At 38.1% G+C, this 21,436-nt stretch overlaps 2 protein-coding genes across 3 annotated transcripts in view; one reads left to right on the top strand and one right to left on the bottom strand.

Annotated features, from left to right (window-relative positions):
- Window positions 1-605: 605 nt before the first annotated feature.
- ltv1 (LTV1 ribosome biogenesis factor) lies at window positions 606-15,183 on the top strand. The gene is made up of 11 exons (XM_017433767.3): window positions 606-1,035; window positions 1,724-1,855; window positions 1,988-2,194; window positions 2,667-2,754; window positions 3,020-3,152; window positions 3,682-3,895; window positions 6,982-7,109; window positions 7,228-7,376; window positions 9,128-9,180; window positions 11,582-11,782; window positions 13,904-15,183. Exons 1-11 carry the CDS (start codon window positions 1,033-1,035, stop codon window positions 14,012-14,014), a joined length of 1,419 nt encoding a protein of 472 aa, XP_017289256.1. The 5' UTR covers window positions 606-1,032; the 3' UTR covers window positions 14,015-15,183.
- Window positions 14,567-21,436, bottom strand: part of ifngr1 (interferon gamma receptor 1) — a 14,224-nt gene continuing 7,354 nt past the window's right edge. The window contains exons 3-8 of one of the 2 annotated variants that reach the window (XM_017433769.3): window positions 19,126-19,243; window positions 18,760-18,944; window positions 18,447-18,601; window positions 17,460-17,625; window positions 16,969-17,105; window positions 14,567-16,118 (exon numbers count right to left, since the gene is read on the bottom strand). In XM_017433769.3, the coding sequence (XP_017289258.1) occupies window positions 15,711-16,118; window positions 16,969-17,105; window positions 17,460-17,625; window positions 18,447-18,601; window positions 18,760-18,944; window positions 19,126-19,243 (1,169 nt within the window). In that variant the 3' untranslated portion in view covers window positions 14,567-15,710. The remainder of the gene's footprint in view (window positions 16,119-16,968; window positions 17,106-17,459; window positions 17,626-18,446; window positions 18,602-18,759; window positions 18,945-19,125; window positions 19,244-21,436) is intronic. The other variant, NM_001361171.1, reaches the window with a different exon arrangement.

Genomic DNA, 21,436 nt, shown 5'->3' with positions numbered 1-21,436 from the left:
TAACAGGCAGAAAAAGTTAACTCCAAAGGCACATAAATGTATAGATTCAAAGCTGCTGCAGTTAAAAAGCTTTAAACTTCAAATGTGTGTGGTTCCTATGCATTTTATGGACAAGCTGGTGTCAGGCATATAGCTTATGAGTGATTTTAATTCTGCCCCGAATTGATCAGTCAAGCAAATATTCAGTCTGGCTGCAAACCTTTCATCTCACCTTATAAGGTGGGAGTAATAACAAACAGTGGCATTCAGTGAATAAAAGATCCCATGAGGAAACCTAGGCTGCAGGTCAGGTGCAGGGAATGTAGTCTTGTCTCCGTAACAAAGCTAATTACCAAATAAAAGAGAAGCTGCAGGATGAAGCTACAGAGCTGTGAAAAATTATTTGCCCCTTACAGATTTCTTATGATTTTGCTTTTCTGTCACACTTTCAATGTTTCAGGTCATCAACTTTTAATATACAGTTAATTAAAAAAGAAATAAGGAGCTTTAAGTGAAAAGTATATTAGAATAATGTCATATAGTAGAAGAATCAGAGATACACCCATGGGTGGTTCATGAAGCATCACAAGATTTTACATTACACAAAAGAAGAAGAAGAAGAGGAAATAATCAGGGGTCGTACATTACGCCTGCCCTCCAGGTGGTGGCGGTACGGCTCAAACAGTTTGGTTTCCCAACATTAAATAAACGCCGAGAAGCAGCAGCAGCAGCATGGTGAAGGCTGGTGGTGCCAGATTGGACCAGCTGAGATCACAGGCGCAACCTCTTCTTACTTTATCTACCAATCAGAGTCGAGCCCTCTCCAGACTTACGCCTTTTCTGACCGTATCCACCAATCACAGCAGACTACTCCGCCCACTTTTTCCTAGCCGATGATCCAATATTAGCTTTAGCCGAGGTGGATTCAGCGTGGGTAAACATTAGTAGCACTAAGTTTGAGATTTATTAGAATATAGTTCTAACAGGTACCCGAGAAAGTCCACGTTTTCCTTACATTTTTACCTGTAGAAGCATCGTCAGAATTACTACAAAATGGTAAGGTAACATTTTCAAACTAAGCTAACCGTGTTAGCTTAGAGCTGCTAGCTTGTGATAATAACAAACAGGTTTAAAACAGATTTATTAAACCCTTGTTTTAATGTTGTCAGTTTTCATTGTGTTTTAACCTTTAAAACACAATGAACGTTTTAACCTTTAATAAACGGCAAAAAAGGACAATAAAAGTGCCCTGCTCTTTTCTTTCGCTGTCTTGTTGTAGAAACCATATTTTTGTCTTTTCAACTTTTATAAAATATTATTATATTATTATTAATATGTTATTTAAGTGGGTTATTAATGATTGCCCTGCGAATTTTCTGAAATTAGACGACAATTCAAAGAGCATTGGATTTATTGTATAAGGACATTATCAAAGGTTGGTTGTGAGTACAGAAACAGAAATTTGTTCAGAGGGAAAAATAAAACTTTATTTTTAATGATGTTGTCTGTGTCATGATAGATTTTAGTTTTCTGTGACAAAATTATATAATTTTTATACCTAAAAAAACAATATTGTTCTAAACATCAAGTCTTAAAATCTGAAACATTACAAGTTTTACTAATTTACTTAGTCATTCATAGTTAGTAATGGAGTTTTAAACCTGTTTTTTGGTTTGGTCTGGGGACATTTAATATGCTTCAAGATGAAGGTTTATTTATATCCATCTATATAAATATTTTCCAGCCTCATCGAAAGAAGAAGTCGTTCATCGAAAAGAAGAAAGCCGTGACCTTTCACCTTGTCCACAGAAGTCAGAGGGACCCTCTGGCTGCAGATGAGAACGCTCCGCAGCACGTCCTCCTGCCCGCCTCAAAGGTACAGATTCAGCAGCCGGTAAAAGCCGGGGCATAAATATGTTTACCTGCAGCTTCTTTCAGTTGATCTAAAGAGGGATTAGTGCTCCACACCTGATTTTTGAAGTTTGACTGTGTTTCCTGTGTTGTCCAGGTGGATGTTGAGAAGAGGCGCGAGGAGCAGAGACAGTTTGGGGTTTTCTTTGACGATGACTACGACTACCTGCAGCACCTCAAAGAGGCGGCAGCCCCCTCTGAGCTGGTTGCAGCTGAACCCTTGTACCTGGATGGAAGATCTGTTCAGCTCCGAGATGAAGATGATGAGGATGAGGCGGAGAGAACTGTGGGCAAGGACGTGCCTGTGAGTTGACTTCAATATTCATCCCCTCCATGATGATACTACTAAATGTTAAACATTTTTGAAAAATTTGGTGATAAACTTCATCAGAACGTTTGTTGTTTTTGCTATAAAAGTGTTGTTAACATGATCACAAGTGTTTTATTTATGTTTAGGAAGTTTGTTCTTCCATATGAATATTTACACACATTCTCTGAACTGTAAGAAATAGAAGTAAAATTTTTAATATTATAGTTAATATTTATTGAGTTTGACTTTCAGCAGGATAACAAACATGACCCCTAATGGATTAATTTACTGTTCTTCTCTGATCCCACTTATGTTCACTTTACATATCTGATGAACAAATGTGTTAATAAAGTGATGCTGAATTGTCCGATGCTTTGTGCTTTTGGTGAAATTGTGGTTTTAAAAGAAATGAAGAAAACATACAAAAAAGATCTCTAAACTGATTTTTGCTTTGTATGATGCGCAGGAAGCTACAATCCACTTGCCCTCTTCAGTGTTCGCCTCAGAGTTTGAAGAAGAGGTGGGACTTCTGAACAAAGCTGCACCTGTTTCAGGTAAATCGGAGGGATTCTGTGGTTTATGACACTTATTAGATATTTTGAGTAATATCAGAACACCAACAGTTCCCTCTTAGGCTGCACACAACTGGTATGAAATCCTGTAGAACATATCATGTATATCTGTGTGAATACATGGGTGGGTCTAAACTGAAGCCAGTACTGTATGATCGTAGTTTTGTCTCTTTGAAGTTACCTTCTCCCCCAGCTGCCACCAAGTTCTTATGTCTCCTTCCTCACTTGTGTGTGTGTTTTCCTGCAGGGCCCCGACTGGACATGGACCCTGACATTGTAGCTGCTCTCGATGAAGACTTTGACTACGACGACCCTGAAAACATCCTGGAGGATGACTTTATTGTGAAAGCAAACTGTGCAGGTGGAGCCTTGGATGCAGAGTAAGACCAGAAATATAGCAGTTATGGAAGTTTTTGTTATTTTTATGCCTCAGGTCTGGATGAGTGAACCTTTTTATCGTTATTTTTTTAATGGTTTGAATCTTTAACCTCTCAAATGATTTCAGTGGACAATTTCGGTTTATAAGAAAACTCAGGTTTGCAGACTTTTAAAAAATAAAGTCTGTGTTGTGGTTAGAGGGTAAACTAACTCAATAATAATACAAAGCGGGTAGCTGGGGTTTCTTCATTTTTCTCCTGTAAAACGAACGACTGTGTTTCTTCTTGTTTTTTTGTTTTTTTTTAGATTAAGTAACACAAACACTGTGCTGTATAATAAAGGTCTCACTATGAGAGCTTTTTTAAAAAAAAATTGAAGTCTTTTTGTAGTGGTTAATTTTTGTTTTTAATGATATTCTATTGATGTAGTAATGAACTGCATATGAAAGTGTGGTTAAAATGTTGGTTTTTTTCCAGTATGGTTTCAAATAATCTATCACTGCTAAGTTTTGGTTTGTGTGTAACTTGACAGGGAAAACGACGATGATGAGTGGGAGGACACAGACGAGGAAGGCGACTTTGACTCCGAGGGAGGTTTTTCAGGTGACGAGCATGTTGAAGGAGAGGATCGCGAGTTTCTGTTCATGAACGAGGAGACGAAGAGTCGCTTCACCGAGTACTCTCTGTCTTCTTCTGTCATGAGGAGGAATGGGCAGCTCACCCTGCTGGATGACCGCTTCGAAAAGGTGAACCTACAGTTAAAAGCCTTCATCAATACTCAACCCATCCTCTTGTTTACTACTGCAGATATGAGACGAGGCTGCAGCAGGTTACACCAATCTGACCTGACTACAGGGCTCTCGAGTACAAAAAGTGACACATGCCCTTTTCCACACAGAAGTTCTGATGTATCAACAATGTACTGTCCACTTCCTGTCCGTGTTGAGTCCATAGACATCATACAGATGTCTAAAGATTTATGTCCATGGTTGAGTCTGGCTCAAGTAATCGCGGACCTCCGCGCAGTGAAGTACGCCCAAGTATGTGGGGGCCTTTAGAGGACATGCTGGGATTATTGGACACACCTGAAAGGGTATACAACGCAAGATTTCCTGATTTGATCGCTGTGTTGAACTGAAAGTCACAGTTTTCAGTGTCAAAGATATGTTTTAGTTAAATCACCATGGTAACAGTTTGGTTAACTGTCTAAGCTTAACCTGTTAACTGATTCTGTATATAATAATATCCCAGATAATCCATGTGTCTGCAGTAACATTTATACTTCATCGTAGTTCTGCTCAGGGTCAGTATTTTTTAATTTAGGCATGAATTTATAGTTTTCAACATAAGAAATAGTTGATAACTAAGTTTGTAAACTTGAATCCACTCATAATAAAGCATATTTTCTGCAGTTAGACTCCAATAAGCTTAAAAAAAGGAAGGATTGTGCAACACGACTCCATCAGAACCAGATCGGGTTGATTACTGAAGTGTGCTTCTGGTTTACTCCATTTATTTACAGTAATGGTGTGTGTAGTCCATGTAGGTGGTGTCTGACATTGGATGAAAGGCGACAGGCAGCCATCTTTCGCTTCACTTCCACCTTTATTTCTGACTGTGTGTGCTGCTTTGACTACTGAGGTTTCACATACTCTGTCACTCTTGCGCTCTGTGCTAATGTCAGGGGACAATGTGCCAAATACAATGTTTTTATGCCATGCCACTTTATTTAAAAGCTCCTTTAACTCACATTCCATGAAAAACCCCTTTTTCCCGCAAGTAGACATGATTTGTGATCGCAGAGAGGGAAAATCACGCATGCAGGACATATTTGGATATTTAAACGGAGACGCTCAGTTCCACATTGATCTGAATGCACAAAGGAAATGTGCTTGAATTCATACGTACACACAGTTTCATACATGTTTGTTTTTGTGCTTTTGCCAGTTTTTGATTTAAGCATACACCATAAGGGCCCAGGGGACTCGGGTACAAAGACTCACATAGATTTTCTACTAAAACATGGCATGTGCCTAAATCAAGAATACATCCTGTTGTGTTTAATAGACATCTGTGCAAATCCAGCAAAATATGAAACAGCCCATTTCTACATCTTGAACGAGAAACATACAGTATGTTTCTGATGAAGCCGTGTAGCTTATTGCAGATTAACTGCAGCTTCTTAGTGGCACACAGCAGGGAAATATACTGACACTTTGCTTATAGTTTATTTAAGTTTTCAAACTTATTTTCAGCCATTTCTTATACTGAAACTTGTGCAAGTGAATTACAAAAAGATCTGGTGAAATAGGAAGATTTTTACCTTAAATTAGCATTCTTAGCTGATATATTTAATAAATTGGAGGATCAAATTTTATCCTTGAAGAAAAACTGTGGATAAACTCACCCAGTTAAAATGCCTACATTTAATAATTTAATCAACGTTTAAATGCTGGAAACTGACTGCCTTAGGATGAAGGTGTAATATTTTATTTATTATTATTTGGCATTAAATGTTGCTGCACCAGGCAGAACTATAGTGAAACATAAATGATTTTTCAGTCTTATTTTTCTATCTGAGATATTAAGACCAGAGTCAGTGAACGGGTTGTGTTTTGTGCTGACAGTTAACTGAAACTCTGTTACCATGGTGATGTAGCCACGCTCAAACACATCCTAAAATCTCTAACTGGTGAAGTGGGACATGTTCCCTTGTAGTTCCACCCTCAGGTGTGTTGAATACCTGTTTTCACATCGTGAACAGTTTCCCTGCAGAGCCTCTAAGTGTCGCCAACAGACCAAAACCTGTTGAAACGTGCGTATGCCAGCTGTGAAGTTGTTGTGAGACTGCACGTTTCCACGTCGTTTCATTATTACATTACATTATTATTATACATCTGAACTTTTTGTGTGGAAAAGGACGAAGACCACTTTCTTGTGCAAACACACTGTGTACATGAGGGCTCTGGTCATTATTTTTGTTCGATCCAGCAGCGCAGCGCTCGTGTCTGCAGTGAGGCAGAGCGGTCACAGGAAGGAGTGCTAACACTGCTCCCCTCACTGCAGAGGAGTCACATTATCTTTACTGACTGGTGTTTTCAACCAGCACTCCTTCTGCACTGTGACAAAGCTGCAGGTGATTTATAATAATATAACAAGAACAAAAAAATAAGCCATTGGAATCAAAGGTGCTTAGAAACATAAAGGTTGTTTGTGCAAAAGTTACTGTTTATAATTTTAGATATTTGCCTTTCATCACAGCTTCTTTTTTGTTTTCCTTATATTTTTATGATTTGTTGGAGACTGATGAGTCCCAGCTTTTTAAAAACTGCTGTCTAACTTTTTTTAACCAAGATTAAGATTTAAGTTTTTAGGATCCAGGATTAAGATTCAGTAACCCATAAACCGTCTTCAGTCAGACTCAGCAACATGTTGTGAAGCTGAGACTTTCAAAGATTCCTGTTTTTCTTCTCTCAGCTGATATTCCCACTGACTGAAGCTAATGTCAGATTGACAGCTGGTGTTTCAAACAGGTGTCCGATGAGAATGTTTAAATAACAAAAATAATAGGTTTTTTTTATTTTTCCCTCTTAGAGTTAATTTGATTCTGTTTTTATAGCTGCTGACATCTGATAACATGATGATGTTTGACATCATGTCCATTCAGAAAAACTAAATAAAAAAGGTCTATAATTAAAATCATGAGTATGTGAAGGTAACATTGAAACATCAGCTCAGCATGTAAAACTAAAAGCACAGAGTAAACAGCAGAAGTTCAGAGAGCTTGAACAGCAACAACGGCCTAACAGCAGCACCTGTGATGTCGTTTCAGTTTTACGAACAGTTCGATGATGATGAGATCGGCGCTCTGGACAACGCAGAGCTGGAAGGCTTCATAGCACCAGACAGCCACCGTCTGGAGGAAGTCATCAAAGATTACTTCAAGGAGAAAGCCAAGGAGTGAGATTTATTTCCATTTTCTTTAACCTTTATTTGTGATAAAAACCCATAATGCTCCATGTTTGCTTTAATCGGATTAAATAGCAGCTGAGTGATGTTTGTCGTGTTTGTGGATCAGCGCCTTGAAGCCTGAAGATTTGGGTCCCAAAGAACTGCCTGTTGTGAAGGAGGAGGAGGAGGAGGAGGAGGAGGAAGAGGAAGAGGAGATGGAGACTGTTGTTGTAGAGGAGGCTCCACAGGAGACGTGGGACTGTGAAACCATCATCAGTGAGTCTTATTTCCAGTCAGTGGGATGATCCTGTAACGGGTCTGTAGCTGGAACTGCTGCTGTCGACCCTCACAGGGTTTGATTTTCTTACCCAAGTTTTTGACGTCACACATTGAAGCCTTGCTTCTGGATAAAAATCATTAAATCCTAAATAATGAAACTTCTAAAGCAACAACCATGGTTAAAGTTATTTAACTTTGCTCTGACAGTAATTTTATATTTTTCTTTAAACTGTAATTCAGATGAAACATTAAAACTCGTTAATATTAACAAAACCTTTTTCAATTTTCAACTACTGAGTAAAGTAAAAAATCAGTGGACAAATGGGAACTTTTTCATTTTAATTCACATCTTTATGACTCTGGCTCAAGGTTTATTCAAACGGTTAAAAGAAAAATGGATTTGATAAACAGATAAAAGTTTCATTCATTCCCAAAGGTTTGACCAGACCTTTTATTCAGAACCGAAGGTTAAAATTTAAAGTCGGTGTGGGAAGAAATCACTTCTAAGCTAGAAGTGAGTACATTTCAAGGTTTATTGCTTGTGTTGGATGTTTCTAGTTTTAGTCATGCAACATCCCTTCTGATAAATTTGTAATGGTGTTAAAGTATTATTCACTCATTTCTGCCACAATTTTTGATTCAAAACTCCTCCCACACATTTAGAAGAACCCATACAGAAATACAGCTCAATCAGGAAAAGTGTGCTATGGTTTTCAGGAACAGTATGTAGTATGATGAGGACAAAATTTGCCTAAATAAATAAATAAACACTGAAACTTTTTCTCGCGGTCGGGTTTTGGTAAAATAAGTGAGTAAACCCAGCCCTCTTTGGAGCTCTGTAGCTCAGACATAAAGTGCTTCACAGCAGAAACACCATTTAAAGGTCAAACAGGTCACAGAAAGACGTAGCAATAATGTTTTTGCCTGTGCCTCTGTGAGCATGTGTTCATGTGTCTGTCTGATGGCAAAAGATCTTATGAACACTCAGAAAGTGGACGAACATCTAATTTACAACTGATAAACTTTTTGAGTCAGTCGTACTCAAGATGGCCTCCACAGCTAAGTGACCTTAGCAAACACAAAAATGACTGACTCAGTTATACAGACAGCTCAGATTCGTTTGTAGCTGGGACTGATCCCCAACACATCCATAGAGTACAAACCGATGAAGTGAGATCGGTTTTAAACTATTGGAGTCAACTGTTTGTTAGCAAAATATTTAATGATACACTGGACAGATTAATGAAACTTTGTCTAAACTTTCCAAAACAAACACTTCTTATTACCACAGTCTTTATACTTCTGCTACAGTTTATCCACCAAAATGTAGACATTTTTGTCTTGTTTCCCCAGCGTGTCTCACTGCTGCAGGAAACGTGGTTTTGTGTAGAGAGCACACATCCAAACTCTCACTGACTTCCATTGTATCTGAGCTCATCATTTCTTCTTTAAAACAGGAAGTGAAGGGTCTTTTTAACTTATCATATTACCTTCACTGTCGAATCTAAAATTGATGCGTAACTCTGTCATTCTGCTGCTTCCTGTTCAGAAATGTTTTAAATACATCTGATAGATTTCACACTGACTGTCTGAGGCTTCCTTTCTACTGTTTCTTTCACAGCTGTGAAGTCTTGAGTCCTGACATCAGTTTGATATTTAGGATGTAAAATAAGAGTTAAATCTGTTGTTATATTTGTATTTAGCTTCTCACCTTCATTTCTAAAACGCATCTGTCTGTCTTTTTCCAGGTACATATTCCAACTTGTATAATAGACCCAAAGTCATCAAAGAACCACCAAAGGTATGGAAAATAAAATGGTACCTATGTTTAGATAAACACTTAAAGCAGCATAAATGGGTTAACCATGCCACAAGTGGAGTGTTAAAAACCGCTCCAGTGTAACAGGAAGGGTTAGCTCTGCCACTTTTGATGAGTTTGGGAACCTCAGGGCACATTGAATATTTGGATAATGTATTTATTAAGAGAAGCTGCCAACTTTTGAGTTCAGCTTCAGAGTTGTTTCAGTGTTTGGACGGTGTAGTGTTACACCACCTAATGTGCTGGATCAAGTCACAAATCTGCCTCCTGGACAAGTCGAGACTAGTAGAGGGTGTCAAGTAGACCAAGAATGCTTCAAGAATCCTAAATATCTCCGTCCATTAGTACAGACAATTCTGATGAAAGGGAAAGCTATATTGGGACTAATTTTATAAAAGCCATCTCAGATGGTTGTAGTCTTATAGGATATTAGACCATTGTCACTCAATGCCTCATAGATTTTTTTCACAGAAACCTATTTGTAAGCACAGCTGGCTGAAATAACTACCTCTAGGAATATCATAATATTTAGCCGAAATAACTGTGTAATAAAAAACTAGTGATGATGCAGAGCTTTAAAAAAATAGCGTCCACATGTACTGCTGTGAAATATTTGAGATTCAGAGTTGTTTTAAGACCACAGCCGTCCACTTTAGACTTGGCCGAGCTCAGACTAGCAGTTAGCTCATCAACCCAGTCAGAAAGAGAATCAAATATATCTCGATTCATTGGTTTCCCTCAGATATATATTTAAAACAGAATGCACAGAATTTATTTTATTCATTTTATAATTTCTTACAGGTTGCTATCCAGCTTTAAAAAGTGTGGAATTTGGTTTTAATATTTTCCAGGTCTGGATAAATATGGAAAAAAGATAACAGAGTATGGACAGACGTTTGTGTTTCCAGACTCTACTACATTTTAGAACATATAAAATCCCAACTTTCTCAAAACTAAGCATTTTTCCACATTGAGCTGACTAAACCTTTGGCCTGACTAGTCACACTGATCAGGCAGACAAAACGTGTGTACGCCAAGTAGAAATGTTTTGAGTAGAAAATTCCTGCAAGTCTTTGTACTTGAGGACTCTGGTCATTGGGTCAGACAACTGAATGAAAGGATCCTGTATTTGTAATTTGGTAGTCATAATGTGTCTTCTGAAATAATAACAATGTTCAGGTTTAAATCAAAGTGTTTACATGAACCACTAGGAAAATGTAGATTGGAGTCGTTTTAAGATGACAGCAATTCTCTCCGTCAGCTTGTCAATCCAGTTAGAATTAAACTCGATGTTTTCCAAAAAAGCTATCTACAAGATAATAATTGTTCATAACCTTTTTCTACAGAACATCAAAGTGGCTAAGAAAATGTAAGCCGCAGCAGTCTGTTACTACAGTCCTGCCTACAGACGCTGGTCAGAGAAGATGCAGCAAGCTGTGGTTTAAAGCAGATCAGATTTATGGATGTAGCAGGTGTTTGCATCAAAAAGAGCAGAAGGAAAAACTAATGGTGGAGCATTCTGTTCTTTGTTCTTCAGGATAAATACGACCATTCAGAGCTGAACACTAAGCTTTGGTTTAAACACAATGTAGCTATGACACAATGTTTATCTGTTTCAGACACATACTACACCTGTGGTTTCCACAAAAATATCACAACTTTCAATAAAATAACCTAATGTGATTGTATTGCTGCAAATATATTAGCAAAAATTAAATACTTTACTCAGGCTGAGGCAAACAAGAAGTTCTGTTAAAACCTTTGAGGTCAAAATACTCCCTGAACTAAAAATAGCTCCTAATTGTGGACAGAAAAGCTGTGGAAATTTACAAACGGCTGAAAAGTGTCAACGTGTGAAGTCTGCAGTGGTAATGGGACAATAACATCAACTCTTCAGTGTCTGATTGAGTTAAATAAAGCAAGTTAAAGGGGGTCTTTTGTTCTTTTTCTACCAATTGTTCAGAAAACATAATTACTGCTTCTGTTTCCTCCGTTCAGCAAGCAGCCTTTTGAACTGTTCAACAAAAGCCAAGAGTTTTTACTCCTACATGATATCAGGACTGATTGTCTCAGCAACAAGTTATTTATTTTAAAGTTGCAAGCTGAGATGTCTCCTTAAGGTTTTCAGCTTAGAAATAATTTATTAGGGTGTCTAAACGTTCAGAAATGATTATTTGTTAAAGTAAAAAAATAAACAAAAATGTAAAAAGTGCAAAACACTTTTTAATCACTTTGCTTTTGATGAAAAGCTACATTTTTTAGGTGCAGAAGTTTTAATTGACTCCTTCAAAGATGATCAGCTTTGTAGCTTTCTTAGAAAACATCCACACACAGTTGACGGATGTAACGAAGTACACTGAAGCACATTTGTTTGTTTCCTTAGACAAAGCCGATCCGTGTGTCCAGTAAGACGGGCGTCCCTGTGGACGTCCTCCCCTCCAGAGGCCTCACAGCCAAACAAGCAGAGCGCATGACGAGGATCAACGACTCGGACCTGCCGCGCGTCTCCACTCAGCCCCGGAACAAGGAGGAGAGCGCGGAGGAGAGGAAGGCGAGGAAACAGGCCATCAAAGAGGAGCGGAAGGTGAGAACAGCTCCTGCAGCTGCTGACCTGTTGTTGAGTTTTCTAAAGTCATAAATGATGAAAAGAACCAGCAAAATTCACCTTCATTACAGCTCATTCTGAATTGATTTACATCAGATTATTTTTGGAAAGTTATTGTAGGAAGCTTGTAGATACTTGTTTTATTTTGTGTGTAAATTTACTCAGTAAAAGTTGATCAAAGTGAATTTTGAAATGTTGCTCTTCGAAATCGACTGCAGTCTGTGTGAATGGTTCTTGAGCTTTCACAGAGATGAGCAAGAAAATGTACAGACCACATTGTAATCAAGGTTTTTTTTTTATTCCTACCTTCTTTATTCATCAAATACATCAAGAGGACTGCAGGTCTTAAACCAGTATCTCACTGAGCTGTGACTGTCGGAGACTAGCTGGTGAACAGCATTCAGTCTCCAAAATGTTCAACAGGTCTCAATTTCTTCATATAAATAGCAGTTTTGAACATCAAAATGTCTGTACAACAAATTTCTCTAAGTCGTGGGCATCTTGAACCCATATTTTGACGCCTGCACTGAAGTTCTCATCTGACAGAAAACATGTTCAGGTGTAAAAACTACGCTGATGAGAAATAATAATTTTTAAACAACTGTGCTAAATCCACCTCTTTATTTGGTAAATGGACTGAACTTACATAGCTCCTTTCTAGCCAATCAGGTCACTCAAAGCACTTTACATCACAATCTGTGCCCTCCTTTACCCATCCACACACATTCATACAGCACTCTACTACATCTCTACAAAGCTAATCTGAATAAATTATTCTGTAGCCTATCAGTGCTTTAAACTCCATTCTTACACCGACGGGGCACATCTGAGGCAGTGAGTGGCACACTGGTGGAATCGAACTCAAGTGCCCTAACCACTGATCCACAGCCTGCCCCTTTTATGCCCCTTTCACGCGGACCCTAACGGTCCCGGCTCCACTCTACTCGGCTTGCTTTGTGAGTGTTTACATCTGCATTTTTTCGCACTCGGTCCCTGCTTCTTTGGTCCCTGCTTCGGAGTCGGGCCAGCCGGGTTGGCCCTGCTTCGTGGGCGGCACAAGCTTAGCTCCTGTTCACTCATTGGTCGTGGGTGTGACCAGATGCAAGCATAAAGAGCAAACAGTAGGAATATAAACAACAGCGTTAGCTTACCCTGCAACGTTTCTGCCGTCTGTCCCCCAGCTGAAGGTGCTGTAAAGCCTGAAATCTCCGGCTGATAACAGCTGTCCTACTCTGCGCAACAATCACGGCATCCAGAGCATTTCTTCCACTGCACCTCTCTTCCTGAAGTCTCAGGAGAATCCCCATAAGTTTAAAAAACAGCAACAACACAGGGCCAAAGTTGTCCTCAGCGTTTTCGTTGTTTACACAACTTGCCCTAAGTTTTGGTAGCGCCCCCCGCCCCCCGCAACACGAGGAGGCGTTCCTCTGCTTCCGACCAAACTGGCCCATGTGAACGCGATGCATTCTTTATCGAGCCGAGTAGAGCCGGACTTCTGAATTAGGGTCTGTGTAAAAGAGGCATTAGTTCAGAAGTTTAAGTGTGTGTGGGAGCTCAGTGGTCAGTGTCGAGGTCTTATAATCCTGAGGCTGCAGGTTCAAGCCCAGGTTGTGTCAGGAAGAACATCCAGTGTAAAAGTATTGCCAAAACGTTTGTGTGAAGTTTGCTTGCTGTGGTGACCCCTGCAGGAGGAAGCAGCAAAAGAAAAACAACTCCAGTAAATGAAATGTTCCTTTCCACTGTCCCCTCTGTGCTGCCCAATCTGCTGGTTTCTTTTGTTAGATAACTTAATTTTGTTGTTTTGTTAATGCTCTGTACATTCATTTATTGTGTTATAATAGGAATTGAATTGGATTTGGAAGAAAAAAAAAAATCACGAATGATAGAAGTTTCCCATTTAAAGGATTTGGTATCAAAGTTTAAATGTAGTAATTCTATAAATTGTGCCAAAACCATAAACTAAGATCAAATATTTACCAAGGGTACCTTTCATATCTTTATGATGCATGAACACTCCCAGCCACACAGAACACACTGACATTAAAACGAAAGCCTGAATGATGGGACTGTTTAAATGTTTTGTTTCTTTGTTTTGTTCAGGAGAGAAGAGTTGAGAAGAAAGCCAACAAGATGGCGTTCAAGGAGGAAAAAACCCGACAGGAGAAGCAGATGTTGAACTTGAGAACAAACGTTCAAGGCATGAAGCTTTAGGTGCTGACACTTTACCACCTGTGGATGGTTCGATCAGTGGACCTGCTGATTTTTGACTTCTCTAAAACAGAAGAGATGAGATCTGACCCAAACACAAGGACTAAACGGATCCTGATTGACTCTTAAGGTTGAAGAGAAATTTTCTTCAGTTATCTAAAAATGGTGAATTACGAACAAAGAGCAAAAATAAATTTCATATCCAGTAAAGCAGCTCAGGCCTTTAGGCTCAGGTCAGACTGGCCTGAAACCTGATTTCTGATGGAACATTTTAGCCTGTTTGCAGCTAATCAGTCAATGTGTTTCATATCGCTTTATTAAAAACAATGCAGTGTGAGATTTCATTTACTGTCACTTCTGACCTTCTTCCACAGTGATAATGATCAACTTCCTGCAGAGCAACATCTTGATATTCCTTCTCATGCAAACAAGCGTGATGTGCAGAAGGAAGCTCAAAGGACTTTCTGTGCTGTAAAAGCTCTTTTAGGTGTGAGAAATTCAGTTTTCATGGTCAGTGAGTGAGGTGGTAAAACAAAGTCAACTGGGTGCAACAGCTTAAGAATTCTTTATACCAATTTAATGTAATAGCAGCTGAAGAAATACATGTTTTTGTTTTTTTTTTTTAAATTGTAAAATATCCTTCAAAATTAGAAATAAGTAGCTCAGATCATGTACACAAAATTAATCTGCTAGAACTAAAAACAAGTAAAAGAAAAAGAACCCAGAGCCAGTTTTACAGGTCACACCTTTCCCAGGATCATTATTTTGGGTGTGAGCAAATTTCAAACCTTTTTCCGTCGCGTCAAACCAAGGCTTTAATCCTGCTCACTTAATCACAAACCATTGTCCTGGCTGTTTGTGTTTTGGCTCAAGTCTTAAAGGCAGCAAAATGTGCTGCCGTCCTACGACAGTTCAAGGAACATTTGTATACGTTTTTGCTTGTAGAGTTAAAACAAAATAAGATTTCCCTACAACAAATAAATATTTGGTTACAGCTCACAGCACACGTGCCGCCATGAACTGCTCTTCAGCTACTTTGATTAGTGCAAATAATCAGCTCCGACTACAACAGCAACTCTTCAGCTGCTGAGCGTTCATCTGCTTGGTACTAATTTACTCACAGCAAAGCTATTCACATACCAGTTGATAGCAGCTGGGTGACCTGCCCCTGATATAAAAGCATAAAAATACTTCACACAACCAACAAAAAGCCTTTGGATTCCTCTGAATGGCTCTATCTGAGTTTTGACACAGCCATCTTTCAACAAGTCAGCTTTACTGTTTCTTATAAAAAGGCTCTGGAGAAGCTGAGCATAGTCTCATTTTAACAGAGAGCAAGTAAACAACAGGAAGATAACCGGCACCTGATTTCCCTCTTTCTTTTCATACAGGGAGTAAAAAAGGGCTTTGTGTAGATGTACAGTAACCCACCTGGCTAAATGTTGCTTTTAGTCAGCTTGAAGAATTTCCTTGAACTATAAGAAGGGGTTCATGGCCACTTCAGATAGTAAAATTAGAAATTTTATCAGTACATTTCTGACCTGGCAGCTTAAAAGAAGAACTTTCTCCTGAGCGAGTGGACTCCCTGAGAGTACCATCTTAGTCTCTAAGACACTGTGATCCCTGAGGCATGTTTGAGCTTAGTCTTGCATTTGAACTTGCCGCTTCTACGAGAACACTTAAAGAAGTTCTTTAAAAGTCATCTTTTTTCCCCAGTGTAACCAGTGATGATGTCTCCATCTCCCATATCCAACATCACAAAGTGGGGGGAGTCGTAGGGTGACATTGACTCTCTTTCCTCATCTTGGGAACTGAGGGAAACGCACTCGGTCCTCACCGAGCCGTCTACAGAGTCCTCATCTGTCCTGGTTCCCATCAAACCCACAGCTTCCAGTTCCTGTTTGCTGTCCTCCAGTTGTCTGCCTTTGTCCTTGTAGAGGGGTCTGTCAGAAAGGATGGAGTCAAGGCTGCTACTGCTCACATCATAGCTCTTTGGGTAACTGTCCTCAGGTTTGATCGTTGAGGTCTTGTAAGGCTTGTCCATAGAGACTGGACTGATCACAGTCTCAGCAGTACAAAGCACCTTGGTGTCATCGGTTTGCACCACCTGCCAAGTGTTTGTGACAATGAGACCATCATCAGCATAGTGTGTCACAGAGTAAAAACAATCATATTTATCATCATCCTTATTATTAATGATAATACTATCGACTGCTGACGAAAGGCAAAGGCAGACAGTCATGTTTCTGTGTTGCCATTACCAAAATATCATGAACCACTGGTTGAATTTTAATGAAACCTGCAAAAAGTAATCATTGGTGTACGTCTACAACCAATTAAACTATGGAGTCAACTCATTTCAACATAGCTGCCACAGCCAACTGACATTTTAAAAAAAAGTTTAAAAATGGCTGCAACTGTTTTACAGATATTTACCAAAAATATGATGTAGTAACTGAGAGCCATCAACACATTCTGAGCAACAAATATTATGCAAGATTGTTTGAAATTTTGTCATTTTGTCATTAACTCTTTTGAGTCAACTCTGTCTGTCTGTTAGTAAAATGTCTGATGAATCTCTGGATGGATGTTGATATAACTTTCAGGAAAGAATCACTAGATGCACAGCTACAGCAGATTAACAACTGGAAATTTAATTCAAGATGGTCACTACAGCCAATTGACCTTAAAAACACAAATGTCTATAATTGTCTATCATTTTTACTGAACTTGAGCTCAAATTTGATGTGGTAGTAGCTGAGAGTGATTCATCCCAGAATATTTCACGAGATTGCAATGACATTCTCAATGTTTAAATAAAATAGTTATAACTTGATTTCTCAGCATAAAATAATCTTAGCTTTGGTTTAAAAAGCAGCAGGCGATATGTCCTTTGAATACTAGGCCCTTTATTAAAAATATTATTTTATTTTCCACATTCCAGCTGAACACCTTACCAGAGGCTTGGGTAGATCCGGCGTTTTCATGGTCCAAGCTTTAACCTTGCAGATACTAATTCCCACCACACAGGTTAGGAGAGCAAAGGAGGACATCAGTATGACAGCAAGCAAACTCACACCTTGATCTGCAAATTCTAAAAGATAAAAATATATATATATATATATAAAGTTTAATTTTTTTTGTGACTTATTTGAAGATTTAAAATTGTTCAGGCTTGTCCTTAAACCAGATTAAATAGTCATCTTTGATTATTTGCATATGTTTCACAGAAAAGCATAAAGTGATTTTAAAGTCTGAATGATGAGAAATCAAGTATGCAGTGATATTTAAAATATTTGTTTTTTCAATGTTTCTATTAAGCTGGACCAACACTTGGACGCTTCTTGTTGATAGATTTGGTTTTTATATTCACAAGTACTCCCTCACGGTGAAAAACTAAAATGACTGCCATGAAAAGACACAGAAGACTCGAGCAGTTCAGATGTACCAGGTGATGCAGTCGAACAGATCCGCTCCGTCTTTCTGAACGAGATTGGCTCCATTCCAGAATTTAAAAATAACCATCCTTTAAGAGTGACGCACTTCTCCTTGCCCTCATTGAACGTCACGTCCTGTTTGCAGGAGCCGTCCTTCACCGTGCATTTTCCTTTAAACTGAAATCACAGACGATAACAACAATGAGCACAGCATCCACCTGTAAAGTGGTAACCCTGAAGCCTCCCCACAGGACGAATCTCTGACAGAACCTGGCTGTTAGGAAATTATTGATTAAAACTATTCATCTCTATTACTTTAATAATCAAGGTATTTAAAAGCTCCAAAGAAAAAAAAAAGTCACTTTCAAGTTTAAAATATTCAGAAAGATTATTCACAGTATTCTCTGCTGAATTAACTTTTGTTGAAGAGAAGTTATTTTAAATTTAGTTTTTCTGTACCTTATATCAAAACTGCAGGTTTAAATTCAAATAATATTGGGATCTTATTGGGTTTTGTAAATCTGGTATATAAACCAGCACTGTTATTGTATTTCTGTGCAAACTTTGGTGACCGCTTAAAACCCATAAAAAGTGAGCAGACTAGCAGTAGGTCATACTTGCAATTTTATAGATCGTCTGTCAAAATAGACAGCATATTGTTATATGAATTTCACTTCATATATTTGGCATTATGATATTCTTCATATGAGTGTTTGGCTCTGATGAATTTATCCTTGCTCACAGTTCTGTTCCTCATAAAGGAAACAAAAACGGTTGGTGGAGCTTCTCAGTCATTCAGGACATGGTAATCCTAGCAAGATGAACTGACTCAGCTCTGAGAAATCTGCTCCAATGAGAAGTAGAATGTCTTTAAGAATCAAACAGAAAGTCCAATTGCCTTCGATTCAACTTGCATTAAAAATGCAAAACGCTGAAGGCAATTTTTTTGTGAGATTTATGAGAATTAAAGAAGTTGATGTCATCTGTATCTTACTTACGTTATGTCCATCTGAGGCCACATCAAACTGGAATGCAGAGGAAGTGCCTTTGACAGTCGACCTCAGCTCTTTGTAAAAGCTGAATGGATTTTCAAAAGTCACTGAAGTTTTCGTCTCATTCACATTTAATTTCACTGGAGGGAAATCTAAAATACCTGAAGGGAGACAGACATTAAATTTCTCATAATATCTCTTTGACATAATCCCATCTAAGCAAACATGATGTGCTTTATCTTCTGCAGGCTTAAAGCTGGTTGAAGATCAACTCAAACTCTTGAAATTCACCATTCATACAGGAAGTTTTTTTACTTACATTTTGTATCTACTGTCTTTAAACTGTTGAAGGAGAATGTATTTGATGACACGGGTTTGGACTGGTTGCCTCCTTCTATGGCTGTGATGCTGACATAAAGGAAGGACATGTAGTGTTCCTCTGACTGCCAGACCAACGAGCTGAGATCATACTGATGATCTGTGGTGTATTCCTCATGCTTGGAACTAAAGCAAGAAAACACTGTTATTCCACAGTCAAAATACATACAAGAAAATTGATAATTTCAGCATAAAGTTGCAGAACAAGTTTCTTTCTACTGACAAGCAGAATTTGTAGCAGATTTTAAATAGAAACAAAAAGCATTAAAGTGTTTTTCACTCTTGTATAAGGGTAGCTGAATCTTACTCTGGCGTGAATATGAGGGTCACTCTGAAAATGGTGTGTGGTTCCCGTTTACTGTAATCCCATCGGACTGTGGTTTTTGCATTTTGGCAGCTGACAGTTACATTTGCTGGAAGTGGGTCTGCAAACAAGAAAAGAAATGAAAACCCTTAATAGTCGTGTAGCTGAACACCGAGTCAGCTCAAACCATTTGAATAAACACAGCTCAGAATTGACTTTTCCTCCTGGGACCTCTATGCTAATAGCACAGAGACATCAGAAAGAGGGAAGACAAACATTCTTTACAACTAAATGCATTACATTTCACAATAAAATGGAAAAACAAATAGCCATAAACAGCAGTAAAGATTTTAGCTGAAACCGTAAAAATCAGCTGATAGAAACTGGATATAAAATGAGACCAGTATTAAGTCCATTTGTCAGAGAATTGAAGATGACATATACTAATGTGTTTTTTTTTTAATTTAAATAACCATTTATTACAACTTAATTTCATTTTTTTGTTGTTTTGTATTTGGTTCTTAAATGAAATAACTATCATACTGTATATGATTTATTTTTTCAGCTACATATTTTTAAAAACTGAATGAACATCCTACGTGATAACGCCATGTTTTGCCAAATGTTGTACTGAAAAAGGGAAAATTATAGAAGCAGTTTTACTATTAACATCACAAACTGTACCTATCAAACTCATATGGCTCATTCTACTGCCAAGTTAAACTATTTTCTTCAAGTCTTACATGTTTGTGTTTCCACAAAAATCTCAGCAGTCAGTGAAACATCATCTGGTCAGATGGAGCGTAGCTGAGCTTTTGATGTCCCTGATAAAATCTTCCATTTTAAAAATTTTTATCATCCAAACCAACCAAACCTGTACAGACAAAGCTCTACTCGGTCAAAACAACAGCCCCACTTCAACAGGAACACAGCGTTTGAAAGATTGTGTAAGGCTACAACAGTCCTTCACACGTCAATGACAGTAACAGACCAGTAATTGTCCTGACAGCAGCTGGTAAACTAGCGCTCTTCAGCATTCCAGAGCTTTTTATTTTTGTTTGCTTTGTTTAAAAAATAAAATAAAAATTCACCTCAGCTCAAGTCATCACTGACATTTAAGTCGTCAGGCATTACAAAATCTAAAACGCACCGTGTTCTAAAAATTAAAAAGTCACAAAGCAGTCACATGGTGTGTTATTTTAACCACACAAAGCCAACCTCTAGTAGCTTTGAGTGCTAGCTTTATTATCAACTTTAGATGTGTTTTCTTAAAAACAGGTTTGCCAACTCTTACATTTCAGGCGCTAATAGACAGTGACAATGAAAGGGTCAACCTTTTTTTTTCCAGGGCGTGAACAATCTTGTACAGCTTTGCCAAAAGTACGATAATTATCGTATTTGTATGAGAATCTTGCTGTCCGTATAATGTATGATCAGTAACTCTAATAATCTCATAATGTACGATAATTTTATGTCTTCAATAAATGGCTAAATATTTTATTAGTAAACACAATTCAGATACAAGGAGTATAGAAACCATACTAGCTTGTTCATACTACACACCACATTGTGCCCCCCCCCCAAACACAAACTTTAGATTATACTGAGGTTTCATGGAGTATTGCTGAAAAGCCAATGGTGATTACTCTCACTGACATCTGCTGCTGTTTGAACATCTGCTGGAAAAACAATTATGAGGTCTAAAATGGCGGGCCACGCCAACAAAGCAAATGCTACATGCACACTGTCAGCTTGGCTTTTCCATGGACGCCACAGTATAAAACAGCAGTTTATTTACAATAGAAAAAAAAACTCAAAGTATTTATTTGGAGTGTTTGATATTAAGTTGTAGAATATACTTATAAACCGCTATATCTTTCTTTGTCAAACAGTAAACTTCTCCAAATTACTGTTTTATTTACACATTTGCATTAATTTACTATTCATACCTAAAAAAAAAGATGGTTTCTGGAAACCATATATATATATATATATATACACACACACATACATACATACACACACACAAGGGCTGCAACTAACGATAATTTCAATAATCGATTAATCAGGCGATTATTTTCTCGATTAATTGGTCGTCTTGGAATTCATTCATTCATTCAGTCATTCATTCATTTTGGCCCACATAAAGTTATCTGTATGTAAAGGAGTAGGTTGATGTAAAACTTTTTACTACTTTCTTATTTTTAAATAAATCAATATAAATTCAATTCAACATTCTCACTTTATATACTTAGCTCTCAAGCAGAAAATAACAATAACTTATTTACCACCCGTGTTTCACATCTCTAAAAAA

This window comes from Kryptolebias marmoratus, linkage group LG3, assembly GCF_001649575.2.
Source record: "Kryptolebias marmoratus isolate JLee-2015 linkage group LG3, ASM164957v2, whole genome shotgun sequence".
NCBI classification, from domain to species: domain Eukaryota; kingdom Metazoa; phylum Chordata; class Actinopteri; order Cyprinodontiformes; family Rivulidae; genus Kryptolebias; species Kryptolebias marmoratus.
The sequence above is the reverse complement of the archived record's forward strand: the minus strand, read 5'-3'. Positions and strand labels throughout refer to the sequence as shown.